Source organism: Panthera leo, chromosome A2 (assembly GCF_018350215.1).
Source record: "Panthera leo isolate Ple1 chromosome A2, P.leo_Ple1_pat1.1, whole genome shotgun sequence".
NCBI classification, from domain to species: domain Eukaryota; kingdom Metazoa; phylum Chordata; class Mammalia; order Carnivora; family Felidae; genus Panthera; species Panthera leo.
In genome coordinates, this window is record NC_056680.1 from 50,755,266 (window position 1) to 50,778,189 (window position 22,924).

At 38.9% G+C, this 22,924-nt stretch overlaps 1 protein-coding gene across 2 annotated transcripts; it reads left to right on the forward strand.

The window, feature by feature from the left end:
- The first annotated feature begins 3 nt into the window (after window positions 1-3).
- Window positions 4-22,693, forward strand: THUMPD3 (THUMP domain containing 3). 2 transcript variants are annotated; one of them, XM_042910273.1, is made up of 10 exons: window positions 4-80; window positions 1,361-1,649; window positions 3,440-3,517; window positions 11,463-11,936; window positions 14,753-14,883; window positions 15,705-15,774; window positions 18,048-18,163; window positions 21,435-21,545; window positions 22,121-22,244; window positions 22,429-22,693. In XM_042910273.1, exons 2-10 carry the CDS (start codon window positions 1,395-1,397, stop codon window positions 22,576-22,578), a joined length of 1,509 nt encoding a protein of 502 aa, XP_042766207.1. In that variant the 5' UTR covers window positions 4-80; window positions 1,361-1,394; the 3' UTR covers window positions 22,579-22,693. The 2 variants fall into 2 exon arrangements, with proteins under 2 accessions (XP_042766207.1, XP_042766217.1); XM_042910283.1 differs by having other exon boundaries at window positions 30-63.
- Window positions 22,694-22,924: the final 231 nt, after the last annotated feature.

Sequence of the window (22,924 nt, forward strand, 5' to 3'; positions counted from 1 at the left end):
CCAGGCGGTTTCCGGCGGCGTGACCTGGGCGCGCTGGGCTGGCGGGTTGCCGCATCAGGAAGGGTCTGCGCTGGCTACCGGTAACCGGGCGGCTGGTGGGAGTGGCCGGGTGTGGCGCTGGAGACCTTCGGGAGGGAGGGGTGACCTTTGTCTTGCGACCCGAGCCGGCACCGAGCTGGACTTCAGCCCGATCCTATTGTGGATCCCTTTTTGTCCTCTGCTAGGCCTTCACCCGCACGCGTGGGAGTCCGGAGACGTGGGTTTTATTCCAGCCAGCGTCACTGATCGGCTCTCTCTGACCTTGGGCGGGATATGTCCTTTCGTGGGCTTCAGCTGCTTTAATTAGAAGATGGAAGTTGTATTCACAGGGATTATGAGCTCCTTGAGGGCTGGAACTGACTTTTATTAGTGTATATACATTGTTGCTTGTCCCGGCACAGAACTGTACAGTGTGGGTACTCTGTGCCTACTTAAGTTGTTTTGGGTCACGAAGCCTTTGAGAATCTGATGAGAGCTCTTGATCCCCACCTCCCACCTCTCTAAATCCCGCCCCCCAGCCCCCCCCCCCCCCCTTTGCTCAGATACAGGACATTGGCTTACTGTTTCAGATATTTCATATACTGTTTCTGCCCGTGGATCCCAGAGCTTGGCCTGTGGTAGGCATTCAAACATTTGCAGTCCATTAGGTCCTAGATGTTCAGTTAATCATTTTTAAACGCATGAGTCCCTGTCCACTTCATAGGAGAAAGATAGATATCCTAATAGCAAGTTTTAGTCATGGGTCTGGCAGTATGTTCTTGTCCCTTACATCTCCCAACAACTCTAGGAGAGGGGTATTATTTAATTCCCATTTTGCAGATGAGGAAATTGAAGCATAGAAGAGTAAACTTGTTTTAGGCCATTCACCCTGTGAATGGTGAGAGCGTGAATTCAGACCCATGTCTGCAGTTCCACAGGCGCATATTCTGAACTGCCAGCTGAAAATGGACTAGATTTGGAACTATATTTGAATGTGCTCTAGCAGCCTTTGTTTGGGAATTGAGCTGGCTGTTAATACAGATGATTGCAAACCAAACATTGCATGCTATGGAAATACTCCTATTCCTCTGTCTCCTTTTCTTCCTCAGCATATTGCTTGTTTAGTAATATCACAGTTTACATCTTACCCTCTGTGCCCATGTTCTTCAATCCTTTTATCTTCAGTGAATATTGATTCAGGCCTGTTGAATGAATATGGCGGTAACAATTGTGTGGCCTTGTTCTTCCAGCCCTCCAAAGCAGGTGTTTTTATTTATAGATGAGCTATGAGGTGATACTGTTTAGGCGCTATCTTTTTTTCTTTTCTGTACTGCTTTTAAAGGGACCGTATTAGGAATCTTGGAAGCACTGCCAACATGTCTGATGTTCAAGAAGCCACTAACCAACTTCTGGATGTGAACCTTCATGGGAACCAGAGGTCTATACAAGTGACAGAAAGTGGTCCCAGAAGTGAGTCTGAGCACCTCCAAGTCACTATTGGAGCCACTGTACCTACCGGTTTTGAGCAAACAGCTGCAGATGAAGTGAGAGAGAAATTGGGGTCATCGTGCAAAATCAGCAAAGACCGGGGCAAGATATATTTTGACATTTCAGTGGAAAGTCTGGCTCAGGTTTGAATGAAGCAATATTAAAAATAGTTTTCTGAAAGGGTCATTTTATGATTACTTTCTGATTTACAGACCCCTCTTGAATCTTTTTTGCTTTTCTTTACTCTGCCTCAAATCTGGTTATTTTAAAGTATTACTGCATTTTCTATTTGGTACTGATTTGTGAATTTGACTAGTAGATTTGCTATATTTTTAGAAGTGATCTTTTTTTTTTTTTTTTAACATTTATTTATTTTTGAGACAGAGTGAGCATGAACAGGGGAGGGTCAGAGAAAGAGGGAGACACAGAATCCAAAACAGGCTCCAGGCTCTGAGCTGTCAGCACAGAGCCCAACGCGGGGCTCGAACCCATGGACCGCGAGATCATGACCTGAGCCGAAGTCGGACGCTTAACCGACTGAGCCACCCAGGCGCCCCTAGAAGTGATCTTAATATTTCCTGAGGATGAATTTCACCAGAAAGAATCCTTTGTGACTTTTGAAGAAATTCTGAATATCTGCCAAACATCTTTGAATTTATTTACTTCAGCATTTAGCTGAAGTGTAGACCTTGGTGGTGAAGTGTATAAGGAGAGATTTTTCTTTTAATCTTTGTGAAAGAAATACTTGCTCAAAAGTAATTAGGAATCATTGAAATGGAGAAGTGAAGGTCAGCAAACTGCCATTCCACTAGAATAAAAGCTAACCAGTATTTCATAACCATATAAGCATCATGAGAGCAGGAATTTTCTGAGTTTTTGTTTTGGCTGAAATCTCCCACGTTCTTAGTGTCTGGCATGTAGTAGAAATCCAGTAAAGGGGCGCCTGGGTGGCTCAGTCGGTTAAGTGGCCGACTTCGGCTCAGGTCATGATCTCGCGGTCCGTGAGTTCGAGCCCCGCGTCGGGCTCTGTGCTGACAGCTCGGAGCCTGGAGCCTGTTTCCGATTCTGTGTCTCCCTCTCTCTGACCCTCCCCCGTTCATGCTCTGTCTCTCTCTGTCTCAAAAATAAATAAATATTAAAAAAAAATTTAAAAAAAAAAATCCAGTAAATATTTGTGGGATGGATGGGAAGCAGATATTTTCCACCCAGTATCTTAGTACATAACCTTAGCAGCTTTGAGAAGATAGGTGCTATTATTATCCTCATTAATCGTTAGGCTTAGGGATAAGTAATTGGCCCAGGGTCACTCAGTTAGTAATCACAGCTGGAGCTCAAGCCCTGTGCTCTTAACCACTGCACAGGATACAGTGTACCGTAGGGAGCCATGAGAGAAATATACAGTAAAGCCCCACTTGACTGTCTTCATCTTTCCTTTCTCCCCCAAACCTGTGTTTCCCAGGTAACATTTTAAAGCTATCCTTCCATCTTCCTTTTTCCTTTTCTGTAAGAGTATAGAAGCTAATGGGGAACCCACAACATGGGAGACTGGGGAGATGAGAAAAGTTAAAATACAAATTATAGGTATTACCTATTTTAAAATCTTTGTATTTAATTTTTGTATTTAAATTTGTAAAATGTTTATTTTTTAGAGAGAGAGAGCGCATGTGCACGCGAGCACGAGTGGGGGAGGAGCAGAGAGAGAGGGAGACACAGAATCTGAAGTAGGCTGTAGGCACTGAGCTTCAGCACAGATCCCCTTGCAGGGCTTGAATCCACAAACCGCGAGATCTTGACCAGAGCCTAAGTTGGATGCTTAACTGACTGAGCAACCAAGGCGCTCCCCTTCCCCATTTTTTTATTTAAATATTGATAGTTTGTGTGATTCAAAAGCTTTCTCATAAATTTGTTTCTAACATTTTTTTCCCTCCCCCAGGTTCATTGTCTGAGATCAGTTGATAACTTATTTGTGGTTGTTAAGGAGTTTAAAGATTACCAGTTCAAAGAAACAAAGGTGAGTTTTCCCATAGTAGCTGACTTTCAGTCTCTCCCCAAAGAGATTATTTCCACTTTTTGCATTCTAACATTTAGCATTACTACTGCTTTTATAATCTAGAATCCTGGGAGGCTTTTATAATAAAATTCAGAGATTGGTGGACAGTCCATCTCAAAAGTTGTTTTGAAAAAATCAATATTGTAGGTAGTGGACACAATGGGTGGAAAGGGTCAAAAGGTACAAATTTATACCATGTAAAATTACATGGAGATGTAATGTAGAGCATTGACTATATATTATATATATAGCATGTATAGCAATGACTATAGCTAAAGATACTGTGTTGCATTTTGTAAGTTGCTAAGAGAGTAGATCTTAAAAGTTCTCATCACAAAAACCATTTTAGAACTATGTGTGGTTACAGATATGAACTAGACATTGGTGATCCTTTCACAATATATACAAATATTGAATCATGTTGTATACCTGAAACTAAAATAATGTTATATGTTATTCTTCTTTTTAAAAAGATGAGAGAATAACAAAAAAACAAGTAAGTGAAAGTCAATATAGAAAAACATCAAAGTGTATAAGAAATAAAATAAGTTGTGTGACTTTCTTACCAAAAGATACATACCTTAGATTAGCTTTACTGACATACATGGTTTTAGAGTAGAATTGCTTCCAGGCTATGAATCAAAGATTAAGTGACTGAGTCATCTACAAATAACACTTTCTCTCACAGTTCTTTTGTACAACTGTTACCTTCTCTAACATTTTTTGAAATATAGCTAATATGTAAATACTCCTTTACTTGTTAAGGCAACAGCTTTGTCTCCAACTTGTATTTAGCATCTGATTTCTAAATATTGATATGCTGCCTAAGTTGAAGTTTGAAAAAGAGATTTCAGTAAGGTCTTAGTATTTTTCCACATTGTTTTTTAGTCAGGTTTCCAGAGTCAGATGCTTGAAAACTTTTCTATCAGTTTTATTGCTTATATTAGAAACACTGTGTCTTTTAAATCCATGATACACTGCCTGATTCTCTGATTTTTATTTATTGGCAACAGATTGATTTCCGAAGCATTATTCAATAACCAAAGTGATGTGAACCCACAGCCTAGAAAAAATAAAACCAGACCTAAAAGAATTCCAACTGAAAATAGATTAAAATTTTATTAAGAATATAACTTTCAGCACTAGTAGTATAATCTTGCAGACTTGATAATCATTGTCAACTGAATCATGTCTATGAAACTAGACATAACAGGCAGCTGGTGAAAATTTTTGCTGCTTAGTATTTGGAAATTTTAATAGCTAATTCTATACATGAGTAAATGCTAACAGGCATTTTTAAAAACTATTAAAAAAATATTAAAAACCCTGTAAAGTTTCACTTTAAATTCTTGCCTTTACAGCATTATTAATATTTTTGTATTACTTTGTGCAGTTTGATCTCTAATTGGAGGTGAATTTGATACTATGTAATGGTTCTATATGAGCCAGCTTTGCAGAGTAGCCTTGTAAGTTAACTGCCAGAAGAGGTTGCTGATAAAGTCCCAAAAGAAGAGCAGCAAGGATTAAAGTAGATTTTCAGAACTATGCAAGGGCATATGTGTGACCATGAAAAATTATTTAGCCTTTCACTTTGAGGACTTATTTGCACCATGCCCCAGTAAAAGCTTGTTTTTAAATATTTGCTTCTTGGGACGCCTGGGTGCCAGCATCCCACCCTGGTCATGATCCCAGAGTCGTGGGATCGAGCCCTACTTCGGGCTCTGTGCTGAGTGTGAAGCCTGGTTGGGATTCTCTCCCTCTGCCCCTCTCCCCTACTTTTTCTCTTTCTCTTTCTCTAAAAAAACAAAGCCAAAAGACTTTAAAAAGTAAGTAAATAAAGATTTGCTTCTTGCTTTTTGTTGACTGTCATTTTCACTGTAGCATTATACTTTCCCATGTCTTATAAAAAGGCTTGATTAGCATCCTGATAGGTCCTTTCCTTTTTAAGTATTCAGATAGTATCATGAATTGATTAACCTGTTTAAAAAAAACAAAAAGCTAACATTTGTGCTTTATATGTTTTTTTTTAAGCTAGGTAATTTAGGGGAAATTGTAAAGACCAAAAAGGATACGCAGTGGAAATGTTTGTTCCTATATCTCTATACAATGCAGTTCCCTCCCTGGAGGCAAGAATCATTCCCAATTTCTTGGATATTCTTCTAGAGATATTTTATAAATATGTGCATTTTATTTACTAACACAAATGAAAACATACCATACATACTGTTCTGTGCTGTGCTTTTTCTCGTATATCTTGAAGAGCATGCCAATATCATCACTGGATTTCACTGCATCTTAATTTAATCACCCCTATTTAGGACATCAGGTTTTTTCAGACTGTTGCTACTATGGTGGTTGAACAAATATCTTCTGTACATCCTTGTGTGTATTTAATCTGAGGGTCATTTTTCTTTCTTTAAGTTCCATTTATTTAATCTCTGCACAGGTGGGGCTTGAACTCATGACCCCAAACCAAGAGTTGCACACTCTTCTGACTAAGCCAGCCAGGCACTACCTGTAGGGTCATTTTTCTCATTAATAAGATAGTTTAACCCTCCCCTCCTTCCTTTTCCCCCTGAAGTTTTATTATTCATCTTAGTGTTGATCTGTATGCTTTAATTTCTATCCTTTAATCTCTTTTAATTTTTTTTTTTATCTTTATTTTTGAGACAGACAGAGCGTGAGCAGAGAGGGGCAGAGAGAGAGGGAGACAGAATCTGAAGCAGGCTCCAGACTCCGAGCTGACGGCACAGAGCCCGATGCGGGGCTTGAACTCATGAACAGTGAGATCATGACCTGAGCCAAAGTCAGACACTTATCTGACTGAGCCACCCAGGCACCCCATACTCTTTAATCTCTTGGTGGAGGAGGATATCAGCATCTCCTCTTTCCTTTCACCTCCAGCTACCTTCCAGTTTGTAATATTTAAGTGTTGTCTGTAGTCATAATCCCAGTTTTCTTTTTATCACTTCATTGGCAGTAGTTCAGAAATGATTGTTTTTCACCTTTATGTTTGATGAATAGTTTAAGTATAAAATTTGGAGTCATGCTTTTCTTCCTGAAAAATACCATAGGCTGTGTTCATTTTCTTCTAGTGTTAAATGTTGCCATGAAAAATTTTTGAAGCTATCTTGATATTTTTCCCCCTTACTTGTTGCTTTTTTGATACTTTTGCTTCATGCCCAGATTTTACTTTTAATCTCTGAAGTCTCATAAATTCACCAGGATATGTCTCATGATAATTCCTTGTCAAGACATGTCAGTCTATAGAGAAGTTCACATCCACATACATTTCTTGAAAGTTTTCTTGAGTTACTATTTTTTTTATTAAGCTCTACACCCAATATAGAGCTGGAACTCGTGATCCTGAGATCAAGAGTCACATGCTCCACCCACTGAGCCAGACAGGTGACCCTAAAATATTTTTTGTTTCATTATGTCAGATCCTTTTCAGAGATAAACCAGTTGTACATATGCAGGGTCTCCTGACTTTGTTTCATATTTTATCATTTTCTTTGTATACTTTTTGCTTATTTCCATTGTATTTGCTTTACTTTTCTCTACATTACTTACTGTGTTTTCATCAGTGTCTTTTATATGTGGTGCTTTCTATATGGTCTTCATTTTGCGGTGTTTGTTTTTTTTTTTATTCCACTTATTCTTTGACATCTGTGAGCTCCTCTTTCATCTTTTTATGGTGGCTCACCTCATCTCCTTTCCACTCTTATATCTCCGCTTGGAGCTCTTATTTTACAAAGGTATTTCCTCATTACATTTTTTATTTTGTTTTATCACAGTTTTTGAGGTTTTTTTGTTACTTATTTTTGAGAGAGAGGGAGAGAACAAGCGTGGGTGGGGGAGGGGCAGAGGGAGTAAATCCCAAGCAGGCTCTGCACTGACTGCCTGCGCTCAAACCCACAAACTGTGAGATCATGACCCAAGCTGAAATCAGGAGTCGGAGGCTTAACCGACTGAGCCACCCAGATGCCCCATTGGTCAAAGTTTTCAGCTGCTCTGTGGCAGTGTCTTTCTGGTCCCTGTTTTTGTCTGCTCCCTTTGTTTTTCTGTTTCTTTCATCCTTTGTCCTTTCTTATGTTCATATAAGTGCTGTGCTGATAACTTTTGATGATTGGTCATCTGTGAATGAGGAAGTTCCTCTTGGACCTGCTATTGTTAGAAGGTTCTTCTGGGAGAAGCCAGGAACTGTTCCAGGCCAGCAAGAAATTCCCCTGCTTCACTGTGAAGTTCCTTCTTGGTTGTAGATGAATGAGTTCTCTCTTCCTTCCTTATTTAAATTTTTTTCCCACCCCTGCCGTCTCCCCTTCCTTCTTTTTTTTTTAACAGCATTATTGAGGTATAATTTCCATACTATTGCATAAGTTCTTTTAACCATTATGTCTCTCTAGCCTGAAGGGATCAGCAGCTTCAGGGTTATTTACAGTGTAGAACATCTCTCCCCAGCTCTACCTCATCGACACTGTTTCCAGCAAATAGACCATGTCTGTAAGATTCCTTGTTCAGCTTCCATTTCTCTCCCCTATTTATTCTTGTTACAGATGAAGTTCAAGGAAGCTCCTTCTGTCAGTATATATACTTGCCCTGCTATTCCAAAGGAGAGTTTATTTTGCTACTTCTTTGTAGACTTCTCTGACCTTTGTCTGAGACCTTTGTCTGGTGTCTTCCTATACCTCTGTTTGGCCTTCACTGCACTTGGGAATCTTATGTTAGAATTGTTATATTATGGTTCAAAGTTATAGGTATCATATACATTCTACTTTATCTATAGATAAAGTTGGTGGGGCACCCCAGTGGCTCAGTTGGTTGAGTGTCTGACTTCGAGTCAGGACATGATCTCAGCATTCCTGAGTTTGAGCCCCGCATAGGGCTCTCTGCTGTTAGCACAGAGACTGCTTCGGATCCTCTGTCCCCCTCGCTCTCTGCCCCTCCCCCACTCATGTTTTCTCTCCCTCTCTCTCTCTCAAAAATAAACATGAAAAAAACTTAAAAAGATAAAGTTGGTATTTCTGTTGTTGTTGGTGTTTAGAATGGTGTCTAGAGAAAGAAAGGGGCTATACTAGTGTTCTCCATTATATTAAATCTCCAAGACCTGTAGATGCCTTTTATGGGGAAATAATTTGTATATAGAATTGAATTTGCCAAACCTGAAATTTACCATTATTTCATCAGGTTTCAAGTAGTATGAAAGCCTTCACTCACCTCATCCCCATTTCAAGTCTCAGTTCCATCAGTGAACACTGACCTCTTTCTAACTTGATGTTCAGTACCATATATTGTATATACCAGCACTCTGCAATAGAACTTTCTGATGGGAATGTTTTAGGTCTACTGTCCAACACTAACCACTAGCCATTAGTGTGTGAAATGTGGCTAATGTGATTGAGAAACTGAGTTGGTTTTTTTTTTTTTTAAGTAACCTCTAAGCTCAACGTACAGCTTGAACTCATGACTCTCATGACTCATGTGATCGTCACATGCCCTACCAACTGAGCCAGCCAGGTGCCCCTGAGCTTTTAATTTTTTTTTTTTTTTTTTAACATTTTATTTATTTTTGAGACAGAGAGAGACAGAGCATGAATGGGGGAGGGGCAGAGAGAGAGGGAGACACAGAATTGGAAGCAGGCTCCAGGCTCCGAGCCATCAGCCCAGAGCCCGACGCGGGGCTCGAACTCACGGACCGCGAGATCGTGACCTGAGCCAAAGTCGGCCGCTTAACCGACTGAGCCACCCAGGCGCCCCTTTTTTTTTTTTTTTTTTTTTTAATTTTTTTAATGTTTATTTATTTTTGAGACAGAGAGAGACAGAGCATGAACGGGGGAGGGGCAGAGAGAGAGGGAGACACAGAATCGGAAGCAGGCTCCAGGCTCTGAGCCATCAGCCCAGAGCCCGACGCAGGGATCGAACTCACGGACCGTGAGATCGTGACCCGGGCTGAAGTCAGACGCTTAACCGACTGAGCCACCCAGGCGCCCCTGCCCCTGAGCTTTTAATTTTAAATCATTTTAATTTCAATAGCTACATGTGGCTAATGGCTGCTGTATTGGATGGCATGGCTCTGCACCACACATTTTAACATTTTATCACATATTATCCAGCAGCTGTTTATTGAAAACCATTTGTATGCCATGCACTGTTGTAGGCATGTGGCTTATAGAAGTAGTCAAGACAGGTAAGGTCCTTTCCACCCTCTTCTGGGAGAAGCTTTGATAGCAAACAAAACATAAATCTGGTAACTTCAGATAATGCTTAGCACTCTGTAAAGAGAATGGGAAGAGAATGACTTGAGAGGACTGCTTTATGAAGAGCAGGTCTCTCAGAAGATATGCCTTTTAAATTACTATTAATAATGACTAGGCGAGGGGCGCCTGGGTGGCTTAGTCGGTTAACCATCTGACTTCAGTTCAGGTCATGATCTCACAGTTTGTGGGTTCGAGCCCCATGTTGGGTTCTGTGCTGACAGTTTGGAGCCTGAAGCCTGCTTCGGATTCTATGTCTCTCTCTCTCTCTCTGCCTCCCCTGCTTATCCTCTATCTTTCTCAAAAAGAAACGTTACACAAAATAATGACAAGGGAGCCAGCAGTACAGAGACCATGTGAAGCAATTATCTTCTAAGTAGAGGTAAAAAGAACAGTCCTGAGGTGATGTAAGAGAAATAGGCAGAGGTCAGATTATATTGGGCTTTTTTTTTTTAATTTTTTTTTAACATTTATTTATTTTTGAGACAGAGAGAGACAGAGCATGAACGGGGGAGGGTCAGAGAGAGAGAGACACAGAATCCAAAACAGGCCCCAGGCTCTGAGCTGTCAGCACAGAGCCCCTATGTTGGGCTTTTTAAGGAATTTAGATTTTTTTATGTGCAGTGAGAAGCTGTTGAGGGACTTTAAGGAAGGGAGGGGCAGAATCAGATTTACATTTTAAAAAGATGATTCTAGGGGTGCCTGGATGGCTCAATTAAGTGTCCAACTTCGGCTCAGGTCATGATCTCATGGTTCATGAGTTCGAGCCCCATGTCGGACCCTGGGCTGACAGCTCGGAACTCAGAACCTGAAGCCTGCTTTGGATTCTGTGACTGTCCTTCTCTCTGCCCCTCCCCTGCTCACGCTCTCTTTCTCTTTCTCTCTCAAAAATAATATAAACGTTAAAACAATATATAAAAAGATGATTCTAGACGTTATTTAGAAATTGGATAGATAGGTTTTTAACTGCTTAAGGTTGTTTTTACTTTTTTTTGTGGTTTTTTTTTTGTGTGTTTTTTTTTTTTTTGCTTTGTTGTCCCTTTTAAAAACTATTGCTCTTTAAAAGAGTATTACTTTTAAAAGTAGTGTGGGGGCGCCTGGGTGGCTCAGTCAGTTGAGCGTCCGACTTCGGCTCAGGTCATGATCTCGCGGTCCGTGAGTTCGAGCCCCGCATCGGGCTCTGGGCTGACAGCTCGGAGCCTGGAGCCTGCATTGGATTCTGTGTCTCCTTCTCTCTCTGCCCCTCCCCTACTTGTGCTCTCTCTCTGTCTATCAAAAAAAAAAAAAAATGTGTTTACACAGCACAAAATTCAGAAAGAGGTCAGTCAGTGAGAGGTAAGTTGCCCTCCTTCCCCTGTCTTTACCCACCCACTTCTCCTATCCAGAGGTAATCGTTAACACTTTCTGACTGCTTACATTTTAATCTTGAAGCCCAACTTCTGATCTCCTATTCTATCTTGTATTATGTATTAGTGGCTTAATTTGTGTATCTTAATTTTCAATGGGATTTTAATTTCCTTAATTGTAGGCATTACCTATTTCCTCTTTTGTTCTGCACTCCTACCACCTCCAGCATCTATAGGCTGAGTAGAGATTTGTTCAATGAAAGTGGTGAGAGGTGCATGGATTTCATCATTCTCTGTCTTTCACAGGAAGAAGTTTTAAAGGATTTTGAAGAGTTGGCTGGGAAGCTTCCATGGTCAGAACCTTTAAAAGTATGGAATGTTAACACCAGTTTCAAGAAAAAAAAAACAAAGCGCAAAAAGATAAATCAGAATTCAAGTAAAGAGAAGATTGATAATGGACAAGGAGATAAAGCAGATGAGAGGGATGATAAAAAAGGATTCACCAACAAAACCTTAGATTCCCGTATCTTAGACTATTACGAAAATCCAGCCATTAAAGAAGAGATATCAACATTAGTAGGGGATGATTTGGCATCTTGCAAAGATGAGACTGATGAAGGCTCAAAAGAAGAAACTCCTGAGGTGCTGAAGTTTAGAGTCACGTGCAACAGGGCAGGAGAAAAACACTGCTTTTCCTCAAATGAGGCTGCAAGAGATTTTGGGGGTGGTGTTCAAGATTATTTTAAGTGGAAGGCTGACATGACCAACTTTGATGTGGAGGTATGTGCCCCTGATTGTGATGATTCGAGAAGGCCATCACAGACGCATAGCATTTTCAGACTAAGCACTTTTATGGGCAGTTAAATTGCGACCACATAGCTAACAGGGTGTGGTTAATAAGAGCATGGGCAGACATCTTGATTCAGATTTAGAATCTACAACTGCATAACTTTGGACAAGATACTGTTTCTGAGCCTCTGTTTCAAAGGGAGCCAGTAATAGTATATACCTGTAAGTGTGTCCTGAAAGTAAAATGAGATAATACATTTTAGGTATTTGGTGCGATACCTGGTATATAGTAAGTGCTCAGTAGATAGATGGGAGTTATTAAGACTTGAGTTTTCTCATCTAGTACTTTTTACATTATATGGACTTTCAGATTGTAAAATCCAACCAGAATTAAAACAGTTACTTTGTTTTTATGTGTCTTGGTTGTAGAGTTTTACTACTGAAAAGAAGTGGAGTACGTTTTTAAAGCAAACCCCAGCCTTTTACAAGGAGGTTGAGCGTCATTGCTCATTCTCATCCACAGCCAGCTCTTTATTAAATACTGCTAGACTGATACACTCACATGCCTCTTTTAGCATACTTACTCTTGATTCACATGTGGGCCATGCTTAGTAGCCTTTACAATCTCTGACAGCTCAAAAGGCCTCTAGCAGCCAACACTTTTTCCAAGAAGTCATTTTCTGTTGCTTTTGGGAAACTTGAATCTAGGCAAGTAACTTACTCTCTCTGTATGCTTTCCTTGCATATCAAATGAGAAGAATAATTCCCCATTCCTTTTCATCGTGTAATAGGTGTTATGAGAATGACTAGGCTATTAGGACAGTAATGTTGAAAAGTTAGCAGCAGGGATGGGGGGTGCAGTGCTCAGAGCACAGATTCTGAAGCTGCACTGCCTGGGTTCAAATCCCAACTTAAATGCTGTAAGACTTGGGGCAAGTAAGAGGACCTCTTTGTGCCTCAATTTCCTCATCTTTAAAAGGAAGATAATAATAATACCTGGCTCACGTGAAACTAATGTTACATTGTGTGTAAACTATACTTCAATATAGTTTACAATATAGTTTACAATGTCAATAAAAAAATAAATTAAATAAATTAAAAAATTAATTTAAATAAAATAATTTAAATAAATTTATTAATTTTAATTTAAATTAATTAAAATAAATTAAAAAAATAAATTAAAAAAAATTACCTAGCATGGGGGAGCCCTAGGTGGTTCAGTCAGTCGAGCGTTTGACTCTTGATCTCAGCTCAGGTCATAATCTCACAGTTCATGGGTTTGAGCCCCACATTGGGCTCCACGCTTGCAGTGCAGAGACTCCTTAGCATTCTCTCTCTCTGGCGCTCCCCTGTTCACTCACTCTCTCTTCTGTCTCCAAATAAATCAATAAAAACTTACGGGCGCCTGGGTGGCTCAGTTGGTTAAACGACCAACTTCGGCTCAGGTCACGATCTCACTGTTTGTGAGTTCGAGCCCCACGTCGGGCTCTGTGCTGACAGCTCAGAGCCTGGAACCTACTTCAGATTCTGTGTCTCCCTCTCTCTGTCCCCTCCCCTGCTCACACTATGTCTCTCTGTCTCTCAATAATAAATAAATGTTAAAGGAAAAAAAAACTAAAAAAATAAAAACTTAAAAAATACGTATTAAAAAAATATATGGTTTGGAGAGTGTGAATCTGAAATGAGGTAATGCATGTAAAGTGTATAGAACAGTGTATTGCACATAGGAAGTGATAGATAAGTGCCTATGCTGCTGCTATTGTTAAGATCATGTTGGGGCACCTGGGTGGCTCAGTTGGTTAAGCGTCCGACTTTGTCTCAGGTCATGATCTCATGGTTTGTGAGTTCAAGCCCCGCGTTGGGCTCTGTGCTGACAGTTCGGAGCCTGGAGCCTGCTTCAGATTCTGTGTCTCCCTCTCACTCTGCCCCTCCCCTGCTCATGCTCTGTCTCTCTCTCTCAATAATAAACGTTAAAAAAAAAATTAAGAGAAAAGATCATGTTACGTGGAAGACTGGAGAACATTTTATTGTTACTTGAATATATTTCACTGTGTGTTAGAAAAACAATAGGATAAAATAGTCACAGGCATGATTAAGTCATTTAAAAAAACAAAACAATAGGTGATAAAGCAAATGTGACACATTGTTAACAGTTGGTTAATCTAAGTGAAGGGTACATTTTATTTAAGAGTTCGTTGTGCAAGTATTCTAGTAGTATTTCTGTATGTTTGAACTTTTCAAAAAGTTAAAATGGATGTTAAGCCATAAACCTTCAAAATATGTTGGTATTGTAAAAATTCAGGGACTATCTGGTTATAGCTAACTTATAACGAATGAAAAAAGATATTATTTCTTTTTAATATGTATTTATTTATTTTGGAGAGAGAGTGTGCGCAAGCAGGGGAGGGCAGAGAGACAGAGAGGGAGACACAGAATCTGAAGCAGGCTCCAGGCTCTAAGCTGTCAGCACAGAACCCAATGCAGGGCTCGAACTCACAAACTGTGAGATCATGATCTGAGCCAAAGTTGGACGCTTAACCGACTAAGCCAAGTAGGTGCCCCCAAAATTAAAATAGATTTAAAAATTTGAAAGTGGTATAGACTAGATTATTTCATTTATATGAAGTTCAAAAAGAAGAAAACTAATTTGTGGTGGTAGTAGATTTTTATTTTTCTTAAAGGTTTTATTTTTAAGCAATCTCTACACCCAGTGTGGGGTTCAAACTCACAACCCTACGATCAAGAGTTGCATGCTCTAGCAACTGAACCTGTCAGGCGCCCCTATTTTATTCTGTCTTTTATTATAGGTTCTTTTGAACATCCATGATAATGAAATTGTTGTGGGCATTGCATTGACAGAAGAGAGTCTCCATCGAAGAAATATCACACATTTTGGACCTACAACTCTGAGATCTACTCTTGCCTACGGGATGCTCAGGTAAGAGAATGGGTTTGCCATCTAGATTAAAGTGACACCTTGGTTTGAATTTTCCCTTTAAAACACTTTAATTTTTTGTGAAGTACTGTGTTGGATTTTGGTGGGTAAACAACAGGATAAAAAGGTAATAGTCTCTTTCTTTCTCTTATGTCCCATGTTGATTCCTTGTGGTCCTGAAAATATCATTTAACTACTGTCTCAGCTTTGTTTTTAAATGTTTATTTTGAGAGAGTAAGAATGTGCGACCCACACATGCATGTGGGGAAGGGAGGGGCAGAGAGAAAGGTAGAGACAGAATCCCAAGCAAGCTCCATAGTCAATATGTGGAGCCCTACTATGTGGGGCTCAGTCTCACCACCATGAGATCATGACTTGAGTTGAAATCAAGAGTTGGACACTCAACCAACCAAGCCACCCAGGTCCTCTTAATTTTCTTGTTTTTGTTTTGTTTTGTTTTTAAGTTTATTTACTCACAGAAAATGTGAGCAGGGGAGGGGCAGAGAGAGAGCAGGAGAGAGAATCACAAGCAGGCTCAGAGCCTGGACAAGAGCTGTGATTCAAGAGCTGTGAAATCATGACCTGAGCCAAAGTCGGACACTCAACCGACTAAGCCACGCAGGCACCCCTATATGTAATTTTTTTTAAGCTCTAGGATATAGAGTCAGCCTATAATTACAAATTGATTTTTAAAATGAATATTGATTGGTGTTACTTTATGCTAACATAATAGGTCCTTGATCTTACAGCTTCAGGAGTAGGCTGTGTGAAAGTCTCAGCTATTGATTGAAGTATTTTTATAGAAGCTATTTTCTTTCCTATAGGCTCTGTGCTCCTCAACCTACTGATATAATAGTTGATCCAATGTGTGGAACAGGGGCAATCCCAATAGAGGTAATAACTTTTCTTTACCTTTTAGATAAGCATGTGATATATCAAGTGTTCTGGAACTAATGGGCAAATTATGAAATCACCAGCATGGGGTCAGTGGACCTAAAAGTGTTAAAAGAAAATTAAAAAAAATAAAAAATAATTATAGTAGTAAAGCTCAAATTTTTGTGTGAAGGATATAACCACCTATTACAACTAGCTAAGGACTGATAGATTATAAGTGATGGTTACTCCGTGGATTGCAGCAGAGGCTGATAATTACAAACTGGTGAGTCCCTTTTCTATAAAAGACAAGTTGGTAGACTTGAACAGAAAAGATATTGAAGGCATAAGCAAAAAACTGGAGGAAGGTGTTTCATCTCTATAAAGTGAGATTATGCTTCTTAACCCACTTAGGTTCTTAGAGGGAGTAAATATAGTTGTAAAACAGAAACCTATGCATGTTATTTAGATTTTTTACGAAGTCTAACAAGGTCACACATCAAATGCTCTTAAATAGTTTTCAAAATTACTGATACTGAGAGGATTCAAAAACTGCTTAAAGCAAGGGATAGAAAGGCATTTTCTAAGTGGAGAACATTAACAAGAGACTGAGTCTCCTTGAATCAGTATTATCTATACATTTACAAATATTTTGGAAGAGGGTACTTCTGTTTAAAATTACTTAAAGTTATGAATCATGGTATGTTCTTACATACAGTATACCTAAAGCCAGCGGGAATATACTGAAGAAGATACACACATTCTGTGAGTGGGCAGAATCTGGACAGTCCAAAGCAGCCACAAAGGGAAAAATAATCTAAACTACAGTTAGAAAATGACATGTTTCATCTGGGAGTTGAAATCCCAGAAGGAAATCTTTAATAGTCTAAAAGACTACTATTTTCTGGTAGTGTGAGCTAGAGAAATTGACTCTCGCTAAAGAAATGCACACAGAGAAAACTCAGTTGCTGTGAAGAAAAATTCTGGGAACAAAGCAAAGTGTTATTCTCTAGCATTAAACCATGACGTGTCTATGTCTGAAATAGCATGGAAAGTCACAAAATGTCAAGAAATATACCACAGAGCTAGAGAGTCCAGAAGAGCCCCCCCTCCAGCTGAAAAAGATTAAAAAAAGATTGAGGCATTTCTACCTAAGAGTAGACATGAGGATGTCAATATTGAAAAAACGAAGCTGATATATAATCAGAATGAATGAAGTATGAAAGGAAATGACAGGGTATGTATACCGAATTGTTCACCATAGTATAAAATACCTGATCTAGAGTACTCTTTAAAACTTTGCAAGTTCTATAAAATTCATCTCTTTCAAAAGAAGCTGAAAATCTAAACACATTTAGACCAAAAAAATGAGTGTTGGGGAATCACAATCATCTGAAAGGCTTTCATCAAATTCTGAGGGTCCTTTCTACATCACCCTCAAGTGTGTGGGCAAAAGAAAAGGTGATGAAGCCTTGTGTCCGTGGATATGGGTTATTACTCTTTACAAAAGAGTCCTAAATAGAGGGCAGAACTTTCATGTCAGACACCTTCTGTTAATCTACCTAGAACATTGTTCAGCCTAGGGTAGTGTGTCACCTCCTTCCACAGATGAGATGTAAGATTGGTATTTATGATCTGTTCACATGTTTTTGACTTAACATTACAAAATCCTTTCAGGGATGTGGTGGTTGTCATTCAGAGGTCTGTGCCGTGGTTATTACATTTTATTTTGAAATTTTCAAATATTCTAATATATCAGATTCTATAAAATTCTGTGATCACAAAGGGTATAGGTTGGTCACTTTAATTTGGGTACATTTTCAAATCGTGTTTGTATTTTAGGTCTGTAATGCCTACTATGTGCCAGACATTGCTGGCTGAGGGATTGAATAAAATACGAGACTTGTCCTTAGATTCCTTGAGAAGCAGACAAGTACAGAAATAATTAAAAAGAAGTACAGTGGCAGAGTATGTACAAAATGCTTTGGGGTGGGGAGGCAAATGAGAGGCAGCTTGGAGAGTTCGGGTTGATGTGAGAGGGCATGACATTTGAACTAGGTCTTGAAAGATAGGTAGGAATTCAGCAAGTGAGAAAGAACAGAAGGCCTTTTTAAGCAAGGGGAATAGCAAAGTTCACAACATGCAGTGTTGTCACTTAAGAAAAGCATTGGATTATTGGTTTGATTGTCTAGTTTATTGACATTCAGTTGAAATTATTTTCCCTTTAATCATTTTTGGGTTTTTTTTTTTTACAGTTTACTACTTTGGTTTTAATATATACTATTGTCTTTTAGGGGGCTACTGAATGGTCTAACTGTTATCATATTGCTGGTGATAATAATCCGTTGGCTGTGAATAGAGCAGCAAATAACATCTCATCTTTATTGACCAAGAGCCAAATTAAAGAAGGGTAAAAATTTAATTTAAAAGATTTTGTACCATTTCTTAGGCTTACATAATCACTTTTCTTACCGACTTTATGAATTAATATCCCCAGTGCATGGTCATGGTGACATCCTCATAACCAAAATGCATACTGTGAGACTCCATTAAATTTTAAAACCGTTTATTGAGGGGCGCCTGGGTGGCTCAGTCGGTTAAGCATCCGACTTCGGCTCAGGTCATGATCTCACGGTCCGTGAGTTCAAGCCCCGCGTCGGGCTCTGTGCTGACAGCTTGGAGCCTGGAGCCTGTTTCGGATTCTGTGTCTCCCTCTGTCTCTGACCCTCCCCCGTTCATACTCTGTCTCTCTCTGTCTCAAAAATAAATAAACGTTAAAATTTAAAAAAAAACAAACGTTTATTGAAAATAACTTAGAACATGTTTTTTTTATTTAACTATAATTTCCCCACCCTAATGCAACTATGTTTATTTCTGTCTTCTCTTTCCTTATTCATGTATCTTTTTTCCCAAATAGTGGAAGAATATTGTGTTGACTTATTTCAGTTTTTACAAATTTTCAAACACTTTGAATATCTTTATATAGTCTGTTTTTAATAACTGCATAGTATTTCATTGTGTAGAAATACTACAGTCCATTTAGCCTTTCCTCTATTATTTGGCACTTTAAAGCAGTCTCAGAATTAGAAGAAACCTGAAAGCCATTTCCACAGTACCTGAGTGTTCTGTAGGAGATCCTGCCAGTGGCCTTCCAGTCCGTGTAACCATCTGTAATGACTTTCTCTGGAGGCTGTCAATTTGGTCTTTGCACAGCTTTGAGTGCTAGTCGTATCTTTTAGTGAACTGAATTTCTTTCTGTACCTTCTATAGAGTTTTTGTAGTTCCACTGGGATCCATAAAGAAAAATCTTATCTCTGGGTCACACGGTGATTGACATCAGACATTTGAAGAGTTACCAAAACTCCCCTTCTTCCTGTCCCACTCCAAATCCACTCTTCTGCAAGCAAAATAGTCCAAGGTCCTTCTCCAACTGTATCCTTTTGATATCTGTGCACTGGAAGTCCATTGGCCTCTGGGAAATTTTGGTTTTTATCTGAGCTGTATGTTGTTACTGTATCTTAAGCCCTGGCTCACTACTCCAGATTATATTCAGTGCCACCACCTGTGCCAGCCTCTCACTATCCTTTTAGTTTGGGCCATCTATGGGAAGAATTGGTTGAAATGCCACTTGGTTTTCTATTTCTTATCAGAGGCCTCATCATAAAATTGTTTCTCTGGTCTCCTCTGCTGGTGCCCTTCACTTTCTTATAAAGTGGCAAGAATAGGTAGTGAGTGATCAGCAGATTTGTTCAAACATACAGATGCTCCACATTCTGAATACACGGCCCAGGGACATCATTATACCAAACCTAAAAACAGCTGCCTCCTTAATGTGAGGTTTCTGTTTGTAAGTGAAATCAGGAGTTTTAAAATACATATAGTCATTTGATGCAGATATTACTTACACATATTTATTCATGTATTATACCATGTATTTATTATACATGGTATGCCTCATATTGTTTTATGTCTGTATGTCGGTTATCCTCTTCTTTGTTATTTTTTTCCCCCTATTAGAATCATCAGTGCTTCGTTTAGTTCTTTCATATACTGTTCTGTGAGTTTATGCCTAATGCTTTTCATTCCTATTTCCTGTTGAGGTTTTTTAAATTTGTTACCTAAAAGCTTAAGTTACAGGCTATCAGTGTTGTTGACCATATCCTATAGATTTTGACAATTCTGTATTTTTCTTTTTAAATTCCTGGTTGTGTACTTGTCTCTCTGATCTAGTTGTTTAGGGCAGTGCTTTTCAAACTTGAATGTTGCACATGAGTCACCTGGGGATCCTGTTAACTACAGGTCCTGATTTAGTAGGTTTTGCATGGGACCTGGGAGTTTGCGTTTCCTAGCAAGCTTATGGGTAATACTGATGCTGCTGGGCTGTGGTCCTACTTTAAATAGCAAGGGTTTAGATCATTTTTTTGTACATAAGTAGTTGAAAGGTTTTAATTCATTTTTACATTTGTTTTATTGTGATGAGTTTCTATGGTACATTTTGTTTCATGTTTATCGAAATTTTCTTAGGGCTTAGTAGTCACCAGTTTTTTTTGAAATGTGATAAATATTTTTAAGCAAATTATTTCTTTTGTGTTTTTTGAATGTTTTATCTTAATTGCTTTTCAGGCCCTCTGTACCTTTTTTGTCTATTCTACCTGTACTATTTGTATCAGTCTATCTAGATTTTTAATATTGTTTTCCTCATTTCTTATTTTGTTGCAGTTATTCATGCCTGTGATTATAAGACTCATTTTTTATAAATTCATTCATTTATGAGACAGCAAGCAAGTGGGGGAGGGGCAGGGAGAGAAAATCCGAAACATGGCTCAGATTCACAAACCTTGAGATCATCATGACTTGAGCTGAAATCAAGAGTCAGACGCTTAACTGACTGAACCATCCAGGCACCCCAATACTGATATTTTCATTATCTGTGCTTTTTTTTCTCCCCATTATGGCATGAGTGCCTTTATTGCACATTTTAAGTTCTTCACTAACTCTGAATATAATAATTCATTTCTACTCATAATCCTTGAGTTGCTTTTAATTCTTAGCCTGTGCATTACTGTCTTTTGTGTTTTTTCATACCAATGGCTTTGACTTAATGAGAATTTATTTCATTTACTATAGTCCTTATCTTCTGTCATCTGTTTTTTCAGCCTTTTTCTTTGCCTTATTTTTTATAGTAGAATACATGTTTTTTAATTTTCAAACAAGTATCTCTATATCTACTAATTTTACATATCTGTTTCTTTAGGTCTCCTGTTATTACTACCGAGACTTACCAAACTATAGAGGTGTCATCTCATAATCTTATTCCTGTGTGCATCGATGTTTTTTACATTCTCAGTTATATAATTTACTGCCTCATTACTGTTGCCACCTTTACAGTTCTTTGTGTTGCAATCTTGTTTACCCCTTTAGTTTTTCTTAAATTGTAGATGAAACCAGACATCTTTTGAAAACCAATCTTAACTGCTTTTTAAATCATCATTAGATTTTGTCATCATAAAAGTTTTATCACATGACCATATGCGTTCTTCCGACATTCTGCTTTGAAATTTTTGCTTAAGTTAATGTTTGTCACTATCATTTTAGTAGCATTTTCTACTTTATATCAGTCTCTTCAGAAATGTTTTTAGATTTCATACTTCAGAGTAAGCATCTTTCCTTTGTCCCCATAGCAAAGTGTCCTGGGGCTTGCCCATAGATGCTGTTCAGTGGGATATCTGCAATCTGCCATTGAGAACTGGTTCTGTGGACATTATTGTAACAGACATGCCATTTGGAAAAAGGTGGGACTTGGCTTTTAAAAGATTAGTTTTACCTTCACTTGTTAAACTAGTACTGAATTTGTCTTCTAAATCTGTTCATTTCTTTGAACTTATTCTATTCACTTAAGAATTATGAAATGATAAAACAAATTATATGATAGATTCACCCAATTTGTTTCTTCTGAGAACTCATGAAGTAACTACATTTTGATCTGACTGTCACAGGTTAATCCACTTCCTGGCCCATTGTTGAATTACAGGATACTATACAAAGGTTGAGGAAAACTTGGTTCTATTTCTCAGGATAAATATTTTCTCATCATTGGTTTGGTTTAGATGTTTATTTTACTCATTAAGAGAACTACTAGAGGTGTCAAAAAAATTCTGTAGCCAGTTCATCTGATTCATTATTTCTAAGCAGTTTACTAAATCTGATCAGTCATTTCATTGGCATATACAAGTGAAGCTGTGGCTTCTAAAGGACAACTGTTTTGGCTTGAGAATTTTCTTACTGTAATTAGTTTTTCACTTCTCATTTCATGTAGTCCTAGTTGTTTATCTGTTAAGTGTTTGATTCACTGGACCTTCTTTTATAGGATGGGCTCCAAAAAGAGAAACTGGAACCTTTATCCAGCTTGCCTACGGGAGATGAGCCGCGTCTGTAGACCAGGGACAGGCCGAGCTGTTCTACTTACTCAGGACAAGAAATGCTTTACCAAGGTGCTGTAAATTAGCCCCGGAACTCACCCTGTGGCAGCTGTAGGATCTTTTAATTTAAACTTAGGGATATTAGTTTGAGTAGGATTTGTTTGCTCTTCCCCCCCAGTTTCTTGCAACAAGACCTCTGGTTGGTCTATAAGCAGATTTTCCGCTAATTACTTCTGTGCTTTTTGTGTATACACAGGCATTATCCGGAATGGGACATGTTTGGCGGAAGGTGCATACCGTCTGGGTGAACATAGGGGGTCTTCATGCAGCAGTTTATCTTCTGAAACGTACACCTCAAGCTTTTGTTCATCCTGTAGAACAACATGGGGAAAGAACTCCTTGGTGATGCAAAGAATAGAGATGGTTCATGGTATTTGTGCCTCTTGACACTGGGAATGTCAGCATGTAGTATTTGGTTTGAGAGAAAAATAGCGTTAATAAAATTGCAGATTAAATTGGTCGAAAGCTCTTCACCTTCATTAGCAAAAGGAATTGAAAGTCTTAAGCAGAGCTTTGGAGCTTTTTTGAAGGAGTAGCTAGGCAATTACTACTGAAAATGCTTTCAAGATCCAAAGGCTACTGGGGCGCCTGGGTGGCTCAGTCGGTTGAGCGTCCGACTTCGGCTCAGGTCACAATCTCGCGGTTCGTGAGTTCGAGCCCCACATTGGGCTCTGGGCTGATGGCTTGGAGCC

Coding starts and splice junctions, on each gene's coding strand:
- THUMPD3 (XM_042910273.1), top strand. CDS start 1,395: ATGTCTGATGTTCAAGAAGCCACTAACCAACTTCTGGATGTGAACCTT. Junction 14,884..15,704: donor CTTGCCTACGGGATGCTCAG/GTAAGAGAATGG, acceptor TCTTTCCTATAG/GCTCTGTGCTCCTCAACCTA. Junction 15,775..18,047: donor CAGGGGCAATCCCAATAGAG/GTAATAACTTTT, acceptor ATTGTCTTTTAG/GGGGCTACTGAATGGTCTAA.